The sequence below is a fragment of the Ipomoea triloba genome, chromosome 10 (genome assembly GCF_003576645.1).
Source record: "Ipomoea triloba cultivar NCNSP0323 chromosome 10, ASM357664v1".
Classification (NCBI taxonomy): Eukaryota; Viridiplantae; Streptophyta; class Magnoliopsida; order Solanales; family Convolvulaceae; genus Ipomoea; species Ipomoea triloba.
The window spans coordinates 24507063-24530263 of record NC_044925.1 but is presented as its reverse complement, the minus strand read 5'-3'; the positions used below and the strand labels follow the sequence as shown (position 1 = coordinate 24530263).

The window sequence follows — 23201 nt, the reverse complement described above, 5'->3', positions numbered from 1 at the left end:
TGATTTGTTTGTATTTTAATGAACTTTGTTGATGTAACTTGCATTTTTTCCACCATTGTATCATAAAAGAAGATCGTTAAATGCGATTCTTAATCATTACAAAAAGTAAATAATATTTTAGCAAGAAATTTGCTGTCACTAACTGAAGAAAATCAACAAAAAGCTAAGCTATCTAAGATAAGTAAATTTCAATAACAATTAAACAAGACAAACACATATTCACCAAAGATGAACACGAAATTAAATAAAGTAAAATATGACTCAAGATACGTAGCATTGTATTCTACATGCATAACATAAGCTATGGATTAGGAAAAATCAACCAACCAAGTAATTGAATTGGGAGATGCACGTGGGTATCATAGTCTACAAGTCACTATCGTGAACATATAGTAAATATGATGATATAAAATAGAACTTGCTTTTAAAAATGAAAGAATATCTTGGAGGTACAAATAACCTTGCATTTGACCGAATTACATTTCTAGCACATTTCTTGATGTGCAAATCCATTGCAAATAAATATACCCAAAATTAATTATTTTTGAAATCCCATTTAAATTTCCTAAAGTCAATATAGTTTATTGAAAAGATATGAAATGAAATCACCAATTTATTTTGTTCTTAAATAGTACACAACTAAAGAAATAGAGAAATATCTCCGATCCATAATTTGTTCAAGTCGAGTGTGAAATTTATAGAGCAAGAGATTTTATTTTTTGTGGAAAAAAAATAGAGAAATTAGTAAGAAATGAAAATTTTAAATGTGTACAATTGTAGAAAATAAAATAGAGTAATTTGTTACTCTTCTCCTTTACTCTTAAAAAAAAATAGAGTAATTTGCACGAAAACAAAGTTACGTAGTAATTTGCAACTTTAAAAAAAAAAAAATTTGTTAGCAACGAAGCTATAAAAGAAATATTTCCTATTCTAATGCTACTGTATTTTTTATTTTCAATTTTGCCCCCACGGTCTACTCACGACTTCACGAGTCTCACGGCACCTTTTTCACGCGGAATAGTAGAATGTATTGAAGTTACTAAAAAAGCCTAATCTTCCTAAACTACCCTTATCAAACCCCAAATATCCCCTCTCACCCCCTAACCGCCTTTATCAATGACTCCGTATTACTAACTCTTATACAACAGTTCATACTTCCCAGACTTATCTCTTCCTTCCGCGATTCGCTTGCAAGCAACCGCAATGTTGAAAGCGCCAGGCTACTTGTTCGCCTTCAATAGGCCGAACAAGAAGGCTTCCGGTGGAGTTTCCGACGACGCCGGCGGCGCAATGAGTGGTAAAAGCGGCGGTGCTACTAACAATTCGAGGCTGCGGCGCTGGAGATTGAAGCGCCGCATATCTCCATGGTTGCGGTGGAAGAGGCTGTTCAACCTCCATGTCTGGTTCGTGGACAGCGTACTTTTCAAGATAGTTTCCGTTTTCGAGGCCGTCGTTTTGATCTCAACGCTTGCTTTCTTCTACCTCTTCTGCGGATGCCATATATGAATGAGGATCGGAATTGAAATAGCGTTCATCACTTCATCCGGCCGGCCGGCCGAAATTTATGCGGTTTTAAGTAAGTTTGAAAATGTAACTGCCGTTTACAATTCGATGCTCTTCTTTCTGAAATTATGTAAATTTTTTAATGATTTCCTATTTAAAAAGGGAAGTTATATTTTAATTTAAAAAATATTTTATAGCATAAAATATAATTACTATCGCGGGCGTAGTTGCTGGACTGTGATCTCTCCTTATTTTCATTTACTTTTGTGTAATTGTGTTTTGAAAGGAATGGCTATTTACTAATGTGGAATATGTTATGATGAGGTTGAATTGGGGGATTGGAGGAAGCTAATTGCGTGCAGTTAGGCGGAAATGACCACTTTTGCATAAAAATTGTTAATGTTTATCTACTCTGAAATTTTGACTTAACTTATCAGGAGATATGAAGATTGGGTTGCGATTTACATGAGATTAAGGAATGAATAACAACCAAGGACCTTGTGGTCCAGTGGTATCAAACCATTCTCTTTATACGGGAGGTGGTGGGGTATCAGTGGAGTCAATACTGACTCTTGTGCTTCAATAGGTTGAGAAAATAGTTATGAACAGATACTGCATACTAATAGAGTTAGTAGTATTCAAAAAAAAAAAAAGAATGAATAACAATTTTAGGGCGTGTTTGGTTGACATGTTTAGCTATCATGAATGAGTATTAAATGTATTGTTATTGTTTGATTGACAGGTGTTTAGAACATTACTATGAGTTTTAATTATTGATACCTATTTCGATTCTGATTTTTATGTGCGAACCAAACACACTTTTAGTTTAGTTTTCCTGCAAAGCTTTTAATATATAAGTATATCAATGGTATTTAATGTTTTTTTCTATGATACACCGAACTAATATTTGTGACAAAGAGAACTATTAAGAGGGTTGAACATATGTAAAAAAAAAAAAAAAAGTGAGTATGTAATGAAATAGTGACGTTTAAGCCAGAACTTTAGGTTATTAGAGCATCACTATCAATCCATAATATGGTGTTATTTCTACAGTGAAATCCTAGTTGAAGGAGAGAGGTGCAAGGAAAGAGAAAAAAGAAATTACTCCTGCAATATCAAGTTATTGCTACAGTAACTTTGTACCACATCTAACCATTTGCCTCCATTTGCCGGTTGCACCTGACAATGTACTTTTTTATTTATTTATATTTTAAAAATCAGATTTGTTTAATTTTTTCCCTCTTTATTTATTTTTTAAAAATCAGACTTGTTTAATTTTTTTTTCCTCTTCTCCCATTTTCTTTTTTCTAATCACATTACAAAAACTCTTCAATAACTGCGAAAAAACCAAAAAACCAACTAATAAGGATGCTCATAGCCTCTTATAATAGTAGTCTCTAAAAATAGTTTCCTTTGCCATATAGCAAAACAATATTAGATTTAGTCAAGTTTGAAATAAACAAATGGCTGATTAGCTATAAGACAAAAACATCTATCATCCACTTTAAAATTAAATGATGTGTCTCATATTATGATTGATTAGATTTATTTCAAACTCGGCTAAATAACATTTGTATAGTGTTAACAAAATTTTGAGATTTTAGAGCAAGTGATAAAGTTTGAGATAATAACGTAACCCCAGCAAACATCAAAAAGTGATGAAAGAAATTGATTGATATGATGATGATGAAGTGATGAATTTAACTAGTGTAAATAAAGTTTGACTGGAAGAAATATTGAATGCCTTACTACAAATTTGATACTGGACCTAATATATATAATTCTCAAACCCCATTCCACTATAGAAATCCATTCGCGGCTACTATTCCGGCCAGGTACGCACTTGATAAACCTGATCGAGATTATACGCGCTCCTTATTCCCGTTAAAGCTCGGAAACGACTGGAAGACCGATTCACTCTCCGATACCGACGCCCGCAGCGGGATCTCCTCCACCTTATTATCCATCATTTCACTCATCCTCTCGGAAGATTCCTCCGACTCTTCCCCGCCGGCCCTCGAAGATTTCACGTACTGTTGTACCACCAGCACCGAAAACGCCGACTCAAACTCCGAGGTCACAAGAAGATCTCCTATCGCCCCCAGCTCCGGACACTCACACCAGTCCGCTAAACCGGCCGTCAGCGGCGACACCACTCCCCGGCCCCTCCCCACCATGTACAGATCATAGTTCCGAGTCTCCATCGCCTTAATAGAATTCGCAGTCTCTTCTTCATTGTTCAGAACCACTTCCACGTAAGTCACGGAGTTGTTGTTTAAAGTTGAGGTTTTGAATTCGTTGAGTAGCTCTTGATCCATCTCTCTGTCTTTGTCAGGGTCGATGCTTATACTCACGAAGCTTCTGTTATAATTTGCGAATCCCATAGGATCAATGTCGGACACAGCTTCACCCGGAATGAATCTTATCACGGTCAAATTCACGCCGCCGGCGCCGGATTCATCAACCATTCTCCACGCTAACGACAAGGCTTCTCGGTCGTCCGGGCCGCCGAAATAAAGCAGGACGATATTCCGAGCGGATTCGTTCGAGTAAGAGCGGCCACGGTCGATGATGATTCCGACCGAGCAAGGAGCGTTGACCAGAACCGCTTCGTTGACGCTCTGGATAGCCGGGTTGATCTCTTCCATGTCGCCCTCCACGGTGGGCTGCTTGTGGAACGGGAGGATGATGAAAGCCGCGCGTTTATCCCGGGCGACGCTACATATGTCCTCGGCCATCGTTGAGAACGAGGACCGAGCCGTCAGGACTTGAGTGGTGACTCCGTGGGACCGAAGCTCGTAGTTGTCGAACGCGCTGATGATTTGGCTGGTCTGGACGCCTTCGTGGCTGAGGTTTCGGGACGGCCCGCGCCGAGCCGAGCTGTGCACCACCAGCATCGGCGGAGCCCGGCCGACCAGCTCGACCAGCTGCAGCCCGAACACGCAGATCGGGGACTCCATCGTGGATTTTGAGGATTCCAGGAGCTGGATAATGGGGGAAAGATCGTTGGTCCCGTAAATACATCCTAAGACTCGTAGCTCCTCGGTCGGTTTCCCCTTCTCTATAGTCCTCCGTTTATACGGCGATATGTTCTGAGACGGCCGGTACCTGTTGGTTAACGGCGTGACCGTTATCGTCATTAACAAAACCGCCACCACCATTATAGAGTACGTTTGAGTGGTCAAAACCTGCTGGACTTGACCCACTTCAAGAAGAATCATAGCCATGGTGCTTTTAGTGTTGGTTAATATTCCCACCGCGATTCCCTCTCTAGCTGACAACCCGGAGAAGCAAGTCGCGGAAAGAGCGCCGATAATCTTGGCTGAGAACGCAAGGATTATGGCTAAGATAACGAGAAAGATATTGGTGTCGGTGGCGATAATACCAATATTTGTTCTAAGCCCACAAACCACGAAGAAAACCGGCATGAAAACGCCCATCACGAAATCCTCAAGCTTATCCAGAATCGCCGCCTCGACAACCTGCGACGGCATTATAAGCCCGAAGAGAAACGCGCCCATCATCGGGTGTGTCCCCATCGCGTCCGTAATAACCCCACAGAACATCATCGCGATCACCATGGAACATATGTAGAACTCGCTATACCCCTGCCCTTCCGGCGTCTTCCGAATGACCCACGCCAGAAACCGGCGGAGATAATACACGGAGAACAAAATGTAGAGTGCACTGCATAACACCGCCCAGTGCATCGCGCTCCCGGAGGCCGCCAATCCCAGCGCGAGAAAAACCCAGGACGAGAAGTCGTAGATTGCGGCTGAGGACAGCGCGATCTTGCCCGCCTCGCTCTGGAGGAGTCTCTGCCTGTCCAGGATTCTGGCGAGAGTGGAGAACCCCGTGACGGTGAGCGCGCCGCCGGAGAATATGAAGCCGGACACCCTCCCGTCGTCGTGCGGCAGGGCGTAGTACAAGGATGTGCCGATGAGGAAGGGGACGATGATGCCGGAGAGCGCGACGGTTTTGGCCTTGGAGCCGACGCGCAGGAGTGGTTTTAGGTCCGTTTGGAGCCCCGTCATGAAGGCGTAGAGGACGAGGGCTAAGTGCGCCATTGTCTCGATTATCTCGAAGTTGTAGTTTGGGAAGAACACGATTCGAAACGCCTTGATTCCTCCTATTCCAGATGGCCCCAAAAGTAACCCACTCTGCAACCACCATCAATGAGTTAGCCGCTGGATATCTAGACGGCCAAATTAATCATCTATTCTAACCATTTGTTTAATTAGTAATCATGGTTACAAATTCTTACATATTAACTTTCTTGATTTTAGCTCTCATAAATAATTTAGAGAATCAGACAGGTTTTGATAGCCTACCCACATTAAATATAACTCTTACATGTTCAATTTTGTATCTTTGCCCACAATCTATTCAAACTAGGATTTCTCCTCGCTCTGTGACCCTAGGCGGCAAAGGACCCAAGGGCGGTAAATCAGCCTAGGTTACCCATCGGCTCAAACCAGGGGTTTGAAGATCGAACCTCCAACCTCTAGGCTGTAAGTAGATCACTCTTACCACCTTGGTTGTCTTTACGGACCAGATATATGTATTCTAAAACCATGGGATGAATGCATAAACTTACAAGGATTTCAGCGACGATGGGAGGCTGGTTGAATGGCTTCATGGCCAGGTTTAGCATGCGGGAGAAAAATATAGCCATCATGATCTGAACAAGGAATAGGGGAATGATGGGTGTCAAAGGATCAGGCCCTTCCCAGACACCATTTGCCCGGTATATTGTCTCAGAAAAACACATAGCCGTTTGCCCCAATCTATCCAAATCCACCTCCGGTTTGGCCGGAGGTGGTGGTGGGGAGACCGTCGCCGGGGCCGCCATTTTTATCTCCCTCTATTCCTCCTTCAAGATCCTCCCCTTCTGCCCGGCCGCCTTGTTTATACAAATTGAATCAAACCTTAATTTTTATGCATTCTTCTTCTTATTGTCTCCCTTCTCCGCCCGCGCGCTATGCTTGCCAGGGCTGGGACCACCCTGGCCGGAGTTTTGCGGTTGCACCACCGGTCGGGTCGCCTCAGATAGCCACCGCTACAATGAATTAGCAGAAATGTATGCATAATGAAAACAAAAAGATGATGCAGGGAGGAAATACGGGAATAGAAGAACGGTTCAGAGACTGTAATGGTTGAGTGAGAAATGAATGGTTGTCCATTTCATGGCAAATTTTGTGTTGTAAAGTTTAGTTACAATTGTCATAAAATATACAATGATTTATGGTTTTTTTTTCATTAAATTTTAAAGTTTGGGCATAATTGTCATAAGAAATAAATATTTTAAAAATTTGATTATAATCGTCACAAAATGTAAGTGGTTGAATTTTTTCTGTTAATATGCCTTAACTTGAATGATATAATTTTTACTGTCTTAATATATATAATTGGATTTAATGGTATTATTGTAATAAAATTTTATTACAACTTTTTGAATAAAGTGGAAAGTTTTTTAGACTAACATTATCCCTATGAATTTTGCGTAATATATTTGCATTCGATTTATATATGTAATACGAATAATTTTTAAAATTTTAAAAGTTAATTTTAGGTATTTTGGATTTTCATTTGTTGTTATTGTTAATATTTGAAAGTAATTTATATATTGATATAAAAGAATAATTGTAAAGAGAAAATAATATTTATTAAAAAAAAATACGTAGTAATAATCTTTTAATGTAATATGAAAGTAAAGTGAAATAATATTGCAATGATGTAGAGAAAAATAACTAAGCAATTATAAATTTGATTATATGAAAGTATGACTATTTTAAAAGTGAGAGGGTATTGAAAAAATAAGAATAGCCTTATAACCTTTTCCAAAGTACCACTTTTGCCAAAATAATAAAAAGCAACTACTTGATAAAAAAACTTTTCAAAATAATATTTACTTTTTTCACGACTATGAAATTAATATGAATTTGAACTAAATCATATCGTATTGACTCTTACTTTTTCTTTTTGGAGTACTATCTACTCTATTACTTGAGAGAAATGCTATTTAAGAGTTTTAACATTATAATTACATTAGTAATCCACTTACAAATTGCCACAAATATGTATTTGAATCATCTACTTCCAACACCTTAGGTATGAATAATGACACACAACGACGCCATTTTCAATTAGCGAAAATATCAATTTAATTAGTCTCTATGTTATTCAATTGGCAAAAATACCAATTTCCATGCTTGACTACCAGTGGGACAACCTATTGATATTTTTGATTTGAACTGTCAACTATGGATAATATAAGTTGGTTTACCTCCTTGTTATCCTTTCTTGATTAGAATCGCATCGCGTGATTTACCCTGTGCACACTCTTAAATAGTGGTTACGATTTTCTCTCGTCATCTAAAAAAATTGTCTTACCATTTTCTTTTTTCTTTTTTCTTTTTCCAACGTTATTGTCAATTTGGTCAGTTGGTTACCAATGATAACAATCTATCTAAATATATTTGTGATTTATCTAACTATTACGTATTATCATTTTAATCCACCCTTTATAAATATTAAAAAAAAAAACAAAGAAAAAAGTTACTATTAACTTTGATAATGTTAATTAGTTTGGGTTAGCTTGTATAACTAGGATGAGTAGTACAAAAGAAATAGCGAGGTTGAACATTTTACATGGAAACTTGAAAAGGTTGGAAAAATCACAAGCCTTTTTAGGTTGGGCTAAGTCGTAGATCCACTAATATGATCGAATAGTACATTTTTCGATCTACAATGTTTAATCACACTAGTACAAAAAAGCCCATAAGCTACACCTGTACAAGTGTTGAGGTGTAGCCTATGGAAGTGCCTGTAAAAGTATATACTTTTCGCTACACCTGTCAAAGTATATTACTATTTTTTAATTAAAAAGTTTATATTACTATTTTTTAATTAAAAAGTTTCCGCAACGGGTGCCGCGGATACCTATTTTTTATTTTAAAAAAAATTAAAATATATATATATATATATATATATATATATATATATATATAAACACAGGTGCACTATTGATTAAAACAACTCAGAAAGAAAAGGCTACTGTATAAATTACGGGAACTCAAATTATGGTTTAAAAAATCAAAACAATTAGAAATACTGCAATTAATCTAAAAATTAGCTATTAATACACACAAATTTCAACCAAATACTTCACATTCAGCTCACAATCCTCTTCTGCCACCTCTTGCCCCCTTCATCCTCCTTCAAAAGCCACCAACTGTTCAGCCCAATACTCCACTTTTTTCCTAAACCAAACCAAACCAAACATGTCACTCAAAAATTCAAAGCCACTATCTGTGAAGAATTCAGAGTGTTGAGATCAAATTTGAAGCCACAAGAAGACTACTTACATTTCACTTGAAATGCTATTTCTGAAAAATATAAGCATGGTTCTAAGGCAAATATTAGAAGAAAAACTGAAGCTGAAATGGATTAGTCGTATGCTCTTCAATCCTGAGAAAATAGAAAAAGAAAACAAAACTGAGAATCTAGAATGCTTGCCCTTAGGACAACCAGTTGATGATGAAACTAAGAAGAGGAATTCCAATGAGAATTCAAACCTTCCATGTTGTGTTAGCTCCTTTGTGGTAGACACGTGATCCTGAGGAAGTCCAGCCATAGATAAAAACTCCCTGATATCATTGCAGAGATCAACATTGCTCTTCACTGGCCTTCTAACCCTGCAAAACACAAAAAGAAGGAATCTTTTTACAACATCGGCAACAAGAAATCAATAATCAAACAGATGCCTTCACATTCATCCATTCTTACTGCAAATAGCCACAAAATTGTTATAAAGATTCAAAGTTTACAAAACACCAAAGTGAACAGAAATTGAAACGAAGCACAAGAACAGTGACAAACATATTAGAATGCAGTATACAACCTAGTAATAACCAACTATATGCACGGGTCACATTTTCCCTCCATCTTTAATACCACTCGGTGTTTCCACTCAATCTCTCTCTTTCGTCTCCTGAGAAATTAATATAGTCTGTAACATACTCATTCTTTTCCTTCTAATTCTTCTTCCTGCGCAATTTTGCAAAGACTGGCATCATTATAAAGTTGACATACAAAAAATTCTCAACATCACCACAAGTTGGCTCAGCAGCTGTTCCTTGGTATAGCTAAAGGGATAAGTATTCTGATCTTCTCACTTTTAGCCTGGAAATATGAATTCCAGCATTTCTGCAAGGACTAAATGATGCTCAGGCAGGACTAAATGTTTATAGGAAAGAAAAACAGTTAATACAACTTAGGCAACACCAATGTTATTTTTTTCTCTTCTTTACATTGTTTGTAATTTCCAGAATTAGGAAAAATAATAGCTTGTGGAATTATAGAATGGAGGATATGATGGGATGAATGAAAATAGAACAAAAGTGCTTCCAGAGTTTATTGAAATTTTAAATTTCAGCTTATTCCATCTACCTTTATGCCATCCATCTTTTCAAGAGGCAGGCTCATCAGCTCCTCTACATCCTAATATTGCAACCAAAACATAATAACAAAATCTGAATAAGTTTAACACATTCAACAAAAGGAAACAAATTATTAGAGTGAAAGTACCTCATTTTCAGCGGTTCCTTCAATTCCTTTATGATTTCAGAAATTCTAGTGATGTATGAGTTAGGGCTGTTAACGAACCGAACATAAACGAACGGAGGCTGTTCGTGTTCGTTTGTTAAGGATTTTGGAGTGTTCGTGTTCGTGTTCGTTTGTTAAGGTTTTTGAAAATCCTGTTCGTGTTCGTTTGTTAAGCGTTCGTTAGTGTTCGTTAACGTTCGCGAACACGTTCACGAACATGTTCGCAAACATTAACAAACACGTTCACAAACATGTTCATTTACGTTCGTGAACACTTAATAACCAAACACATGCACGTTCATGAACACAATTTGTTCGTGAACAATAAATAATCTACGTTCACGAACAATTATATATATTTGTAAACATGTTCGTAAACATTATTAAACGAACACTAAACGAGCTTGTTCGCGAACATTACTAAACGAACACAAACGAGCTTGTTCGCGAATTCTTAGCAAACAAGTTTGACACTGTTTAGACTCTGTTCGTTTATTAACCGAGCTCTAAATTTTGTTTGTTAATGTTCGTTTACCTTAACAAACGAACATAAACGAACGCTTACCGAGCTCGAACACGAGTAGTTTGTCGAAAGCTCTGTTCGCTAACAGCCCTAGTATGAGTGTAAAAATAGGCCAACAAACATTTCTAGAAGAATGCTCAAACAGTTTAGGTGATATCAACACAGACTGCCAAATAATGAAAGGTTAAAATTGCAACTTATGATCACATAATGTAAATGGGGCATTCACCAGGAGAGGAAATTTACCTAGTTATACTCCTAGTTCCACCATTTGATTTCCTAGTGCCCTATAACTAGAAACATTTCATCAAGAAATGCATAGAAAACACAACAGAATAAACTAAAAAAAAAATTGAAGTGACTCAATCTAAATAGCATCAAACCAATAAATAAGAAGAGAACAAATGCAATTCCAAGCTCAAAATAAAATAAGAAGAGAGCAAATACGTAGATCTGGAACTGGAGTCTCCAAAACAAATAAAATAAATTTGAAATACTACAGAAGGTGTCTTATCAGTAAATCTGAAAAGGAATACAAACTACAAAGAATCATATAAATGCATATTAATATCCAACTTCGAACTCATCTTTATGTTTCTTTACTTCAAAATTTAAAAATAAAAAATAAATAAATCAATTATACAATACTAATTCGAAATAAATAAATATAAAATAAATAACGAAAAATTACCAGGCAAATCGGCAGCGGTGGAGGTGGGGTTTGGCGTCGGCAATCGAGGAGAGGCGGTGACGGCTGAACGCGAGACGAGGCCGGAAATGGCGGGCGCCAGCGGCTGAACGCGAGACGAGGCCGGAAATGGCGGGCGCCGGCGGCTGAACGCGAGACGAGGCCGGAAATGGCGGGTGCCGGCGGCTGAACGCGAGAGGGAGGCAATGGCTGGTGACGGTAGTCGAACGGAGAGGAGGGAATGGCGGGTGGTGGGTGGCGGTCGGCCGCTGAACGGAGAGGAAGGTTCGCGATTGGAGAGGAAGTTTTTTTTTTTGCGATTTGGGGTTGCTGCGCAGATCTGGTTCGCAATTGGAGGAGGAAGGGTTTTTTGCGATGTGGGGGTGCTGCGTAGATCGGGTAAGCCACCCTGGGGTATTATTTTGGTTGATTTTCCGTGGCACCATCAAAGGTGGGTGCCGCGGAAAGTTTTATATTATTTTAATATATAACTTTTCGCGGCACCTGCGGGGTGTGGGTGCCGCGGAAGGTTTAATATTAAAATAATATTTAATTTTTCGCTGCACCTTCTTTTTATAGTTGTAGTGTATTCTTATGTATATATTTACATTATTGTCACCATTTTGTTTTTTACTACTTTTCCCTACACCTATATCAAGAGGTGTAGTGTAAACCTATGCTTATATGATCATTTTTGTAGTAGTGTCATATATATTGAAATATAAGAGGGAGGAATGTGATCAGGAAGTTACATAAGGGTCATAAAGGTGGTCGGGAAGCAAACTACGGGTTCAACCACGTGGGGTTGGGAGGCTCTGGAGACTGGAGTGTTGTAGGTTGGGAGGAGCAACCCCCTCCAAAGTGCAATAAATGTCATTTATATATATATATAGAGGAGAGATGGAACACATGTCGACCGACCGACATGTTCTCCAAGTATCTTATGGAGATTCAATGGTTAAGTTATGCTTGCCAATTGCCCTTAGAGATCTAACCACGTGACATGATGCTTGGTGTAGATCTTTTGGACACTTTGGCGATTATTGTGTGGTTATTGACGGTACCGATAAGTCTACTAATAAGGTAACTAGTAAGTATACTGTAGACATACACTTTTCAGGTTTGGAACACTAGGTCGATCGGGTAGTGCACATATAAATCTTCTTGAGGTTGACAAGTGGACAATTGTGAGCCTTCCTGAGATCGGGAAGTACACTTGTGAGCCCTTTTGAGATTGAGAAGTACACTTGTCAACCGTCTTGTGACAGGGAAGTACACTTGTGAGCCTCGTAGGGCAAGTAGAGTTGCCCTATAGCCCTATCAAACTTATTAGCTTAGTTCACTGCATATATATATAGAGTCGAGATCAAGTGCGAACATGCGGTGAGATATGATCCATTGATCAAATCTAGATCGACGGCTCAAATAAATGAAAATTAAAAAAAAAAACGTGCATCTAGAAGCAAGAAACATAGCCTAAAAATGGTGCAATTTAAGTGTTACAAAGATGCACCTTAGGTGGTAGAACAACACACTTTAAGTGTTAAAATTGCGCACCTTAGGTATTACAAATATGCACCTTAAGTAGTAAAATTACACACCTTAAGTATAAAAATGACGCACCTTAAGCATATAACTTATGCACCTTAAGTTTATAACTAACGCACCTTAAATGTTAAAATGGCGCACCTAAAGTGTTAAAAGGATGCACCTTAAGCTATTGAAAGACGCACCTAAAGATTTAGAATGACGCACATTAAGTTTCAACAAAAAACTCACTTTAAGTTCTCAATTGAATAACTGACGTACCTTAAGCATATAAATCATGCACTTTAAGAAGGAAGGAACGCGATGCAACTTAAGTACACAACTATGCACCTTAAGTTTGACCAATACGTAAAATGACCAAATTGTCACCATGTTTTTTAATCCTTGTTAATCATGCACAACATTCGCATTTGATCAAGTGCGAAGGATTTCAGATAGAAAATGGAGTGAGTTCTGAGCCGTTGATCATTCTCTACTTCTATTAGGAAGAGAAGAAGCACAAAGAGTCAACCGTCGCCTCCACTGAGACTCAAACACACTCACTTCCATGTGAAAGTTTTAAGTTATGCACCTTAATATACCAATACATCAATACCCTATTTTCGTTCAGTCTTCACCTACTTAATATAACAATACATCAATGCACTTGAAGAAATTACTCATTTTCTTTCATTCTTCACCTACTTAATATAACAATACATCAATACCTCTATTTATTATTATTATTATTATATTATTATTATTATTATTTAAAATCAGAGTCGGAGGCTGGAAGAATTTTCGCTGTAATTACTACACACTAATAAATGATACTAAAAAAATATTCAAGAATATATAATTAAATGGGAAGACTTTGGTATCTCTTATTTTGATGTCGTCATGTTCAACATGAAAATAGATTTAAAAAAAATTGGAAGAAAAACATATAATCATTTTTGGTTCATCGACTATTATACTTCTACCATATTTGATCCATGATTATTAATTTTTCTACACTGAGTACATGATTATTAAATATTTGTAACATTTCGTCATTCTAATCAATTTTCTAGCTAATCTTAGTCATAATCTCCAGCATGATTGTCATGCAAATTATTTGAAAGGTATTTCGTTATTTGAATTTGAACAACAAATGTAGCACCCATTTAAATATAGTTTTATTAGAATTAATATTGGTGAAAAATCATATAGTATTAGGTAGAAAATTGATCAAAAAGATAATAATTTGATAGTCATGCGCAAAAAGTTAAAATAAAAAATTTCTTAGAAGAAATTACTCGTTTTCTTTCATTCTTCACCTAATTAATATAACAATACATCAATACCTCTATTTTCTTTTATTTTTAAATCAGAGCCGGGGGCACTGGCAGGAAGAATTTTCGTTGTAATTAAAATATGAGTATAGGATAATAGGAGCAGCAAATTTCCTTTTCCTAAAAAAGACGGCCATTTATTGGTATACTTAAGTTAGTTTTGGTTGGTAGGACCAAAATACTCACACTTTTAGTGGTAGGCTTGGAAGTTGGAAATATTGACTCTTTTTATTTATTTGCTTAATTTTTTTAAAAATTATAATTTCCCTTTTACTTATATCTATGGTACAGACTTCATCCACGAATTATATGAATGATCATCTTTAAACCTTAAATAAAGTGCGAAATTGTAATTTTTGTCTGTCAAGAACTTTTTGTCATTTAATAAAGTGACAAATCTGATTCTCTAGGAACTGAACTTGTCACTTCGAGCATAATTTAGATATTACATATGGTCATGTATATAAGACACTAACAGAAAATGCAATTTCTTTTTCCTGATTTTAGCTTGTTAGGAACTTTCTGTCACCAATAGATCATTTAATAAAATACGGAGTAATAAAATTGGTTCTTTACGATTGAATTTGTCATGTCGCACATAACTTAGATGTTAAGGATGGGTAGTGATCGGAAAATTCATTTTTTTTAAAAAAAATTTGTAATATTAAATTTAATTATTACAAAAATTTGAAGTTAAAACAGCTATCGACTGGAGTCCCACGCATCTCAGTCTTGCATACTACCACTACAGCATTCGCCTCGTTCACATCGAAAATCTCTCCTCCGCCCCCCGCCACCACAATGCAAGCGCTCAACTCCACCGCCCTCCGCCCCTCGCCGCTCGACCCGCTCCGGAAGACGACGTCGCACTTCCCCGTTGGAGTCGCCGTCAAGCCGCTCCCCAGGCGTCTGCGCGTGGTTTCCGCCTCCGCCGCCGCCCCCAAGCGGGAGAAGGACCCGAAGAAGCGCGTGGTCATCACCGGGATGGGGCTCGTATCCGTCTTCGGCAATGACGTGGACGCCTACTACGACAAGCTCCTAGCTGGGGAGAGCGGCATCTCCGCCATCGATCGGTTCGACGCCTCCAAATTCCCCACCCGATTCGGCGGCCAGATTCGGGGGTTTAAGTCCGAGGGCTATATTGACGGTAAGAACGACAGGCGCCTCGACGATTGCCTTAGGTACTGCATTGTTGCCGGGAAGAAAGCTCTGGAAAATGCTGATCTCGGAGCTGATGGAATCGGGAAGGTTAGCTTTTAAAGGAATTTTAACTTTTAGTTCGCTTATTAAAGGATTTTAACTTTTAATTGTTTTACCGGAATTACTTTTGGTAGTTTAGAAATTAGGCTGAGCTTTTTAATTTCTGATACAAGTAGTCTTTAGTTTCTTACATTTATTAACTGAATCTGTGTGATTTATTATATATGTGTTCTTTAAACTTTAATCCCGCTCCATTTGGCTGAACCTTTGAATTGAGTTTTGGAGTTTTGTGATTATAGCTTTGTGGAGTTGAATTGAAGTTGTTACATAAGGCTTTTGTGGTCCATAGTAAAGTAACAATGCTTTAAGAGTTTAAGAATAGGAGTTTACTAGCAATTCTATTCTTTTCTTATAATGGAAGCTGTTGAAAAATCATTCTAATTTTGTAACTTGTGTTTTCGCTGTAGATTGATAAGGAGCGAGCTGGGATTCTTGTTGGAACTGGAATGGGTGGTCTTACAGTTTTCTCTGATGGTGTTCAAGCCTTAATTGAAAAGGGTTACAGGAAAATAACTCCTTTTTTCATACCTTATGCCATAACCAACATGGGTTCTGCTTTGCTTGCTATTGACCTTGGTTTTATGGGACCAAACTACTCGATTTCAACTGCTTGTGCTACCTCCAACTACTGCTTCTATGCAGCTGCCAATCATATTCGTCGAGGTGAGGCTGATTTGATGTTAGCAGGTGGAACAGAGGCTGCCATAATACCCATTGGACTAGGAGGTTTTGTGGCTTGCCGAGCTTTGTCTCAAAGAAATGATGATCCACAGACAGCTTCTAGACCATGGGATAAAGACCGTGATGGTTTCGTCATGGGTGAAGGAGCTGGAGTATTGGTAAGTATGCAATTGTCATGTGTTATTTTTCCAACAAGATACAACTTTTTGTTATTGGTTCGTCAAGAGTGAAAAGCCATTACTATTAGCAATTCAATTTCAGATAATATAATATTGCCTTTAGCCTCAAAAGATTTATGCTAAGGATTTTGATCCCCCTTTGGTTTTCCTACTAACATTACATTGAGGTAGAAATGTGCTTTTATAGGATTTTACATCTGTGACTGGAAGCTAAATGGAGTAGTAAACATCATATCTTCAAATTAATTTCATCATTTGATGTTTACCTTCTTCATGCTATGGCTTATTGGCTTTATAGCAGAACTTGTAATTTGGATCTTGAATTAATATATTACATCTATATACTTTCTTCTTTTGTTTTCTCATTTTAAAATATTTGATTTTATGGATTTCGAATTTAAAGTAGACTTAGTGGTTAACTGACATCCTTGGCACGCTGGCAGGTGATGGAAAGCTTGGAACATGCAATGAAGCGTGGTGCACCAATAATTGCCGAGTATCTGGGAGGTGCAGTAACTTGCGATGCTTATCACATGACTGATCCTAGAGCTGATGGACTTGGTGTTTCTTCATGTATCCATAGTGCTCTTGAAGATGCTGGTGTATCACCTGAAGAGGTTTTTGCTTCTCTTTGATCAGTTTATGTTCATTGACTCATTTGTGGAGTACCTTTTATTGCAAAATCATACGGGGCATCAAAGCTTGTAAGAAAACTAGATGAAAAGGCAAGATGGCAGTATGGTCATTTTGGAGTTGAGGCTGGACTTAAGTATTTTGTTTTAAATATGACTCTTGGCCTATTCTGTTGAATTTCTTGGAGTGTTTAAATGATTCTTTTTTTGTACCATCATTTCAGGTGAACTACATAAATGCTCATGCAACTTCGACTCTAGTTGGAGATTTAGCCGAGGTCAATGCTATTAAGAAGGTATTCAAGAACACTTCAGAGATCAAAATGAATGCTACCAAGGTACATCATCTTTACATTAGTGTATAAACTTAAACTGTAACATGTGAGTTTAGAAAATATATGTTAGACTGTAGCATGTCATTTGAATATATACGTGTCCATTTTCATATTTTTACTTCATTTTTTTTCCCGTATATTACCAGTCCATGATCGGACACTGCCTGGGTGCTGCTGGTGGCCTGGAAGCTATTGCATCAGTGAAAGCCATTACAACTGGGTGGCTACATCCTACAATTAACCAATTTGTATGTTTATTTTCTAATTTCATGCTTGCATTTACAAGGTTTTGAGGGTTTGAACATTCCTGATATACAAATGCCATTATCTGTTGAACGCTGCAGAACCCCGAGCCCTCAGTGGAGTTTGACACAGTCCCAAACAAGAAACAGCAGCATGAAGTCAATGTTGGTAAGATACTTTCTTTTCACGCCCTCCTCCCCGGTCTTCTTCACTTGGACAGACATATTTGTATAACTCAAAAGTTTCTTCAACTCCTCTAACGGGTATCTCCCTGTCATATGCAGCCATTTCAAATTCATTCGGCTTTGGTGGACACAACTCCGTCGTAGCCTTCTCTGCATTCAAGCCTTGATTGTTTTAGCAAACTAGCAGCCTTAAACACACTGGAGACCTAACCGAAATCGCGCATAGAGGCATCTTCTTTTGCTCTGCAATTTGCTGCACGGGCAGAGGCGCGGGGCTATGATTTGCTATTGTTGTTACGTGTAATAATTTTGGGTTTTAGCTCTTCATTACAAGACATCTCCCATAATATTTTTGTTTTTAGAATTTGCATTCTGGTAAAAGTAACTCTTTTGTTCTATGGGACCTTTATAGCTATATAATGGTGAAATCTATCTGTTTTGAGTCATACATGAGGTTGAAGAGCTGTAATGGTGTGCTGCAAACAATTATACTTCCAAAACATTTCAGTAGGCACGACAATGTGACGCAGGTTATGAGTTACCACACCTTAAAACGTACAAGATTGGTTTTCATGTTAGGGTGCCATTTGAAGGGGGTTTTAAGTATGCGTTATTATAATTATTATTATTACGGAGTATTATATTTTGGATCTGAAAGGCCCAAAAGACGGTTCAGTTTTCAACTTCAAGAACCACATGTTAGTCTGTCTGGCCTTCACCATCACTCCCATAGACTTGAATATTGTATTTTTAATATTGGAATTGTGAACTTTCAAAGTGTAAATTGTGTTTGTAAATCAAAACAGTTAATTAATGTGTGTATATATATTTAGAGTTGGAAGTATTGATTGATAGAAAAGTACAAAATGTAAATTGTTGTGTTTCTAAGTCAAAATGTTAATTAATGTGTGTATACATATAGAGTTGGAACTTGGAAGTAGTGATGGAAAAGTGCAAAAACATTTCGACTCCACTGGGGATCGAACCCAGAATCTCTGGTTTCGTAGACCAGCGCCTTATCCATTGGGCCATGGAGTCCTTGTTGTTGATTTATCCTCAATATTGAGTTTATAGATATACTATCAACTAGTTGTATGAATATCTCCTTGAAGGCTTGAAGCAAACGCATTTTACTTTGATTGCTGATAACTTATCAGTAGTACCCATCTCAAATGTCATTGCAAATTTGCAATTAAGACATAATAACACCAGCAAGGTCATACATGAAAGAAAAATCTGCCAAATGAAAGGTTGACATGAGTTTCACAAGGCAGCCATGAAAGCCAAGTAATTCTAGCCTTAAGTTGAACAATGTTTACATTTTACTTTCAAAATGAACTCTAGCATTTAATTTACATCTCAAGAGAACGATTGACTAATGATTTAGCTTCTCGATGTTTTCACATCTTTACTTCACTGTGATGCTTTGGCTTGAGCGATCAATTTTTCGCACTGCTTTTTCAGATATGCCTGCTTCAGTTTCTCTCTACGAGCAGCAACTTGTTCTTGCCTACGTACTTTTAGTTCAGATGCTTTTTGCCTGGCTTGATTCGCTTCTTCATGAACTTCCCTGAACAGCCATGAAAACAATATAAGTAAACTCAGAATGCAAAGATACGAGGTTCAATGAAGGTGTCAATTTGCTTTGCTGCACTTCTTGGGATAGCATATTTCTTCTTTTAAGTTTTTGGAAAGTAGACAATAGTTCTCCAGCGGTTAAGGTATTTTATGCAGGTTCCCGACCTTCTATTCATCTATTGTGCCTATATTTTCTTGAGAAACCGAGAAAGAGACACTCTCACAGAATGGAAATTCATGAACATAATATTTTTTAAAAAGGAGAAGCAAGATTGCAGCAAACTGTACGAGGATAAGATACTTACATTACAAAACGCTTATGCTCACTTCTGTCCATTGTGGCCGACACACGCCCAAGTCCTGGAGCTCTTGTGTTAGTTGGTCTAGAGCCATCGTCCTCTCCATCTTCCTCTGGTGGTTCTGAGCACGAAGTCTCATGTTGTTGAGGCTGTTTTGGCTCTTCTTGCTCTAGGCCTTTGCGAAGGAAATCAACACAATACTTCTCTTGATCTTCTTCATCAGAAAGCTCTCCTCTCACTAGCTTATCATATAACTCCGCCTTTCTCTCCAAGGCAGCATAGCTCGTAGCCCCATCCTTGATGGCTTTCAGCTCAAGCTTGTCCCTTAAAATACACCAGCATACATCAGTGCAAAGCCATTGTTGATATAAATATGCAGTACAAAAGGGTCAGCTAGAATGTTGAACATCAAAGAGAAGAGCATATATGAATGATTCGACTTCTCAGAGTTCCTTCAAATATTGTAAAAACAAGATGGTCTGGAATTCGGTATGCTAATGATGTCTATATATCAGTTCCCCAATTTCATCGATCAATTCACCCTAATGCATTCCATCATTCCATGTAGCATTTGGTTGCAAATTCACAGTATGCATATATATTTCAGAGCAAACAATTACTGACTGGGAAATTACTAATACCAGACTCAAACACAAATTCAAAAACACATGAATGAATATGAGAGGAATTTTTTGACTCAAATTTGGAAGTATATTAGCCTACATACAGAGAAATGACATAACAATGTTAATCAAGATCAAACGCAAAACTCCATTTTCCGAATATAGAATCCATAGTGATCCTTAAGTTGATCATGAAACTTCAAACATCTCTTTTCATTACCTTCTCCAAAAGAAAGTTCTATATATATATATATATATATAACAACAGATAAAAAAATGTATTAGGGGTTATTAGTTGATTAAGATATCAAGATAGAAACTTTTTCATTGCATCATTACCTTGATTAGAACCAAAGTTCCAACAAAATCCTTTAATTACACTAATTTTGACAAGGTATAATTTTACCAGCAATTATACTATTAAATAAAAATGGAAAAAAGTGTAAATTAGGCCATCGACCTTCTTGCTTTTGTGCAATTAGTTTACTGAACTTAAAAAGTGTGCAACCGAACTATTAAAAAAAAATAAAATATATGCAATTGAGACATTTTTTTCAATTTTTTCTGATAGATGTAAAGATTCAAATGTTTGTAACTCAAATTGCATTAAAAGAAATCATAAAAATGTTCCAATTACACATATTTTCTTTGCTTGATGGTTCAGTTGCACATTTTGTATGTTCAATGACTCAAATGGAGTTAATGAGATTATTTTTTAGGATTTGCTGAAAAGCATGAGTCTATTTGACACTTTTTCAAATAATTTTTTAAAATCATTTTTCAGTTCAAACTATCAAAACCTAGAAAACCTAAGCGCGGGAAAGTGAAAGGAAATAAATCAATTAATGAGGAGAGATTTACTTGGCGGCTCGAGCATCGACGCCGGAGTTCTTTGCAGCGAAGGGGTCGTGGGCGGAAATTTTACTCTTGGCGCGGTGGACTTGAAGGTGGGAGTATTGTTGATCGGCGGCGGTGACCGTTTCCTTGGAGAGGCGTTTGGACTCCTCCTGGGACTTGTAGAGCTGAGCCTTGAGCTCGAGGATGGAGGACGCCCCAACGCCGTCGATGGCGCGGTGCTTCTTCGGCATGATGGTGGATTCCGTCAGCCATCCCAACGACTCCACCACCACCCTCTTCTTTCCCTCTCCTCCGCCTTCCGCCATGGCTCGATTGGGGTTGTGTGTATGGCTGATTGGGGTCGATTCGATTCCGGTATTGTGTCTAATTGAATGTTCTTAGGAGCTGATTTGGGGGGTTTTGGATTTGAAATATGGGTATATATAAGGACCAGGTAGAAATATTTTAATTGCACATTAATCCATTGAGGTTTCAAGTATTATAGATATGCCCAATATCTCAAGTTTTGTATAACAAATGCGAATTTGTAGAATAAAAAACCATAAATAGTTAAATACCATTTGAAGATATTGATTATTGAGTTTGAGTATATATAGTCTTAAATCTATTTTTATGGATGAATTGGTTTACATTTTTATATAAATTTTTATTGTTCTAATTTCTTTTAGTTTAATAGATTTTCTTACCACAACTGACAATTGCCTAAATTAAGGATCATGTGAGAATTAGTAGTGTTAGCGAGAACTAGTTGTGTAACTTCATTCCTTTATTTAGAATGATCAAGAGTTAAAAATTAAGGAAAAAAAATGCAATGATATTTTTGTAATTTACAACAATATATTTGAAAATGCTTGGTAGTGCATTTGTAAATACTACGTAATTGATAGTGCACTTACATGCATACTATTAATCCTTTTCAAATGCACCATCATAATTACAAAAATGTCAATCATATTTTTCTTATTTAATAATTTTCAGTTCTTGATCATCATAAATGAATGAGATTAATTTGTATGTTCTCACAAGTCACAAGACTACTAGTTCTCATTTAAACGCTATTAAAAATAGATATATAATTTTATTTATTTATTTATTTTAATTTTAATTCCTATTTACTAGTAAAGTTTACTTATTCTACAATTCATCCTTTTGTCAAAACTTTAGATAATGTGTTAAACGGCTAAGGAGCATCTTTCTGAGTTGTAGCAAAAATATTTATTAATTGCATTCAAACTACTTATTAATCAATTGATACTGTAATTAAAGAACACTAACAATTATGCAATGACTGTATTTATGCTCTTTTGCATTAATCTACTTGTTTGCATTGCTTTCAAAAAAAAAAAAAAAACAATTATGCAATGAAGTTGGGAGCAATAGAAAACGTTGGCCGGCATTTTGCCAACAAGTTAAACATTCAAGGACAAAGTTACATAGCTTCTAAGAAATACCATTAACTCATTAAGCATGTTCTTAAAGTAGATAATACTACAAACCAACGTAAAAACCTATGACTAAACAACACAACACGAATCTTATTTAAACTCAGACTGAGGGGGCAAGTCTCAAATCCACACAGTCAAGCAAGAAAGCAAGAAAAAGTTGAGCACAAGATGAAAGGTGTGACAATATTGCTACTGCTTTTGGGGCTTTGTTGTTTGGTGAGAAGCCAGAAAGCCTCTTCTATTGATGGGCTTGAGGTATTCGAATGCAATGGCCAAGAGTATCCATCAAACAGCAACTTTGAAACATCCTTAAACGATGTTCTTGCTAAGCTACAAATCTTTACACCGGAAACACAGAATTTCAACAAATACGAGAATTCTCCTGATGGTGCCGTTTATGGTCATGCGGTTTGCCACTACCAATCGACGGCTACAGATTGCATTGCTTGCCTTCATGCTGCCGGAGACCGCTTGCTTGAGCTTTGTCCTAGACGAATTGGAGGTCGGATTTTGTTTGGGTTGGCAACTACTTGTTATACAAGGTATGAAGCTTACTCGTTTACTGACCCGTTCGAAGTGATATCCTAACCGTTTCACTTCAATGTGCTCGAGTATCGACTATTGTAATGTAATAATGTATTACTTTTGTCAATAATCTCCTCCCTGGAGAACCGTTAGGAGGGGGGGGGGGGGGGGGGGGG

The 23201-nt window shown here is 37.3% G+C and overlaps 5 protein-coding genes and 1 non-coding gene across 6 annotated transcripts in view; 1 reads left to right on the top strand and 5 right to left on the bottom strand.

The window, feature by feature from the left end:
* Positions 1 to 3159: 3159 nt before the first annotated feature.
* LOC116032072 (cation/H(+) antiporter 15-like) lies at positions 3160 to 6551 on the bottom strand. Its single transcript, XM_031274474.1, has 2 exons — positions 6101 to 6551; positions 3160 to 5663 (listed from the first exon to the last, which is right to left on the bottom strand). The coding sequence occupies exons 1-2, from the start codon at positions 6353 to 6355 to the stop codon at positions 3366 to 3368; spliced, it is 2553 nt and encodes an 850-aa protein (XP_031130334.1). The 5' UTR covers positions 6356 to 6551; the 3' UTR covers positions 3160 to 3365.
* A 1981-nt stretch (positions 6552 to 8532) lies between these two features.
* Positions 8533 to 11767, bottom strand: LOC116033352. The gene is made up of 4 exons (XM_031276101.1): positions 11325 to 11767; positions 9081 to 9200; positions 8871 to 8973; positions 8533 to 8765 (listed from the first exon to the last, which is right to left on the bottom strand). Exons 1-3 carry the CDS (start codon positions 11765 to 11767, stop codon positions 8925 to 8927), a joined length of 612 nt encoding a protein of 203 aa, XP_031131961.1. The 3' UTR covers positions 8533 to 8765; positions 8871 to 8924.
* Positions 11768 to 14904: 3137 nt separating this feature from the next.
* On the top strand, positions 14905 to 18145 carry LOC116032806 (3-oxoacyl-[acyl-carrier-protein] synthase I, chloroplastic-like). The gene is made up of 7 exons (XM_031275525.1): positions 14905 to 15430; positions 15850 to 16281; positions 16746 to 16919; positions 17159 to 17272; positions 17416 to 17517; positions 17614 to 17680; positions 17797 to 18145. The coding sequence occupies exons 1-7, from the start codon at positions 14984 to 14986 to the stop codon at positions 17862 to 17864; spliced, it is 1404 nt and encodes a 467-aa protein (XP_031131385.1). The 5' UTR covers positions 14905 to 14983; the 3' UTR covers positions 17865 to 18145.
* A 517-nt stretch (positions 18146 to 18662) lies between these two features.
* TRNAR-ACG lies at positions 18663 to 18735 on the bottom strand. The gene has a single exon. It is a non-coding gene; the product is annotated as a tRNA-Arg (tRNA).
* A 154-nt stretch (positions 18736 to 18889) lies between these two features.
* Positions 18890 to 21432, bottom strand: LOC116031804 (uncharacterized protein At4g18257-like). Its single transcript, XM_031274114.1, has 3 exons — positions 21059 to 21432; positions 19581 to 19898; positions 18890 to 19267 (listed from the first exon to the last, which is right to left on the bottom strand). The coding sequence occupies exons 1-3, from the start codon at positions 21358 to 21360 to the stop codon at positions 19111 to 19113; spliced, it is 777 nt and encodes a 258-aa protein (XP_031129974.1). The 5' UTR covers positions 21361 to 21432; the 3' UTR covers positions 18890 to 19110.
* A 990-nt stretch (positions 21433 to 22422) lies between these two features.
* The window catches only part of LOC116031494, a 4310-nt gene continuing 3531 nt past the window's right edge, over positions 22423 to 23201 (bottom strand). The window contains exon 5 of the mRNA XM_031273722.1: positions 22423 to 23118. Within this exon, the coding sequence (XP_031129582.1) occupies positions 22831 to 23118 (288 nt within the window). The 3' untranslated portion in view covers positions 22423 to 22830. The remainder of the gene's footprint in view (positions 23119 to 23201) is intronic.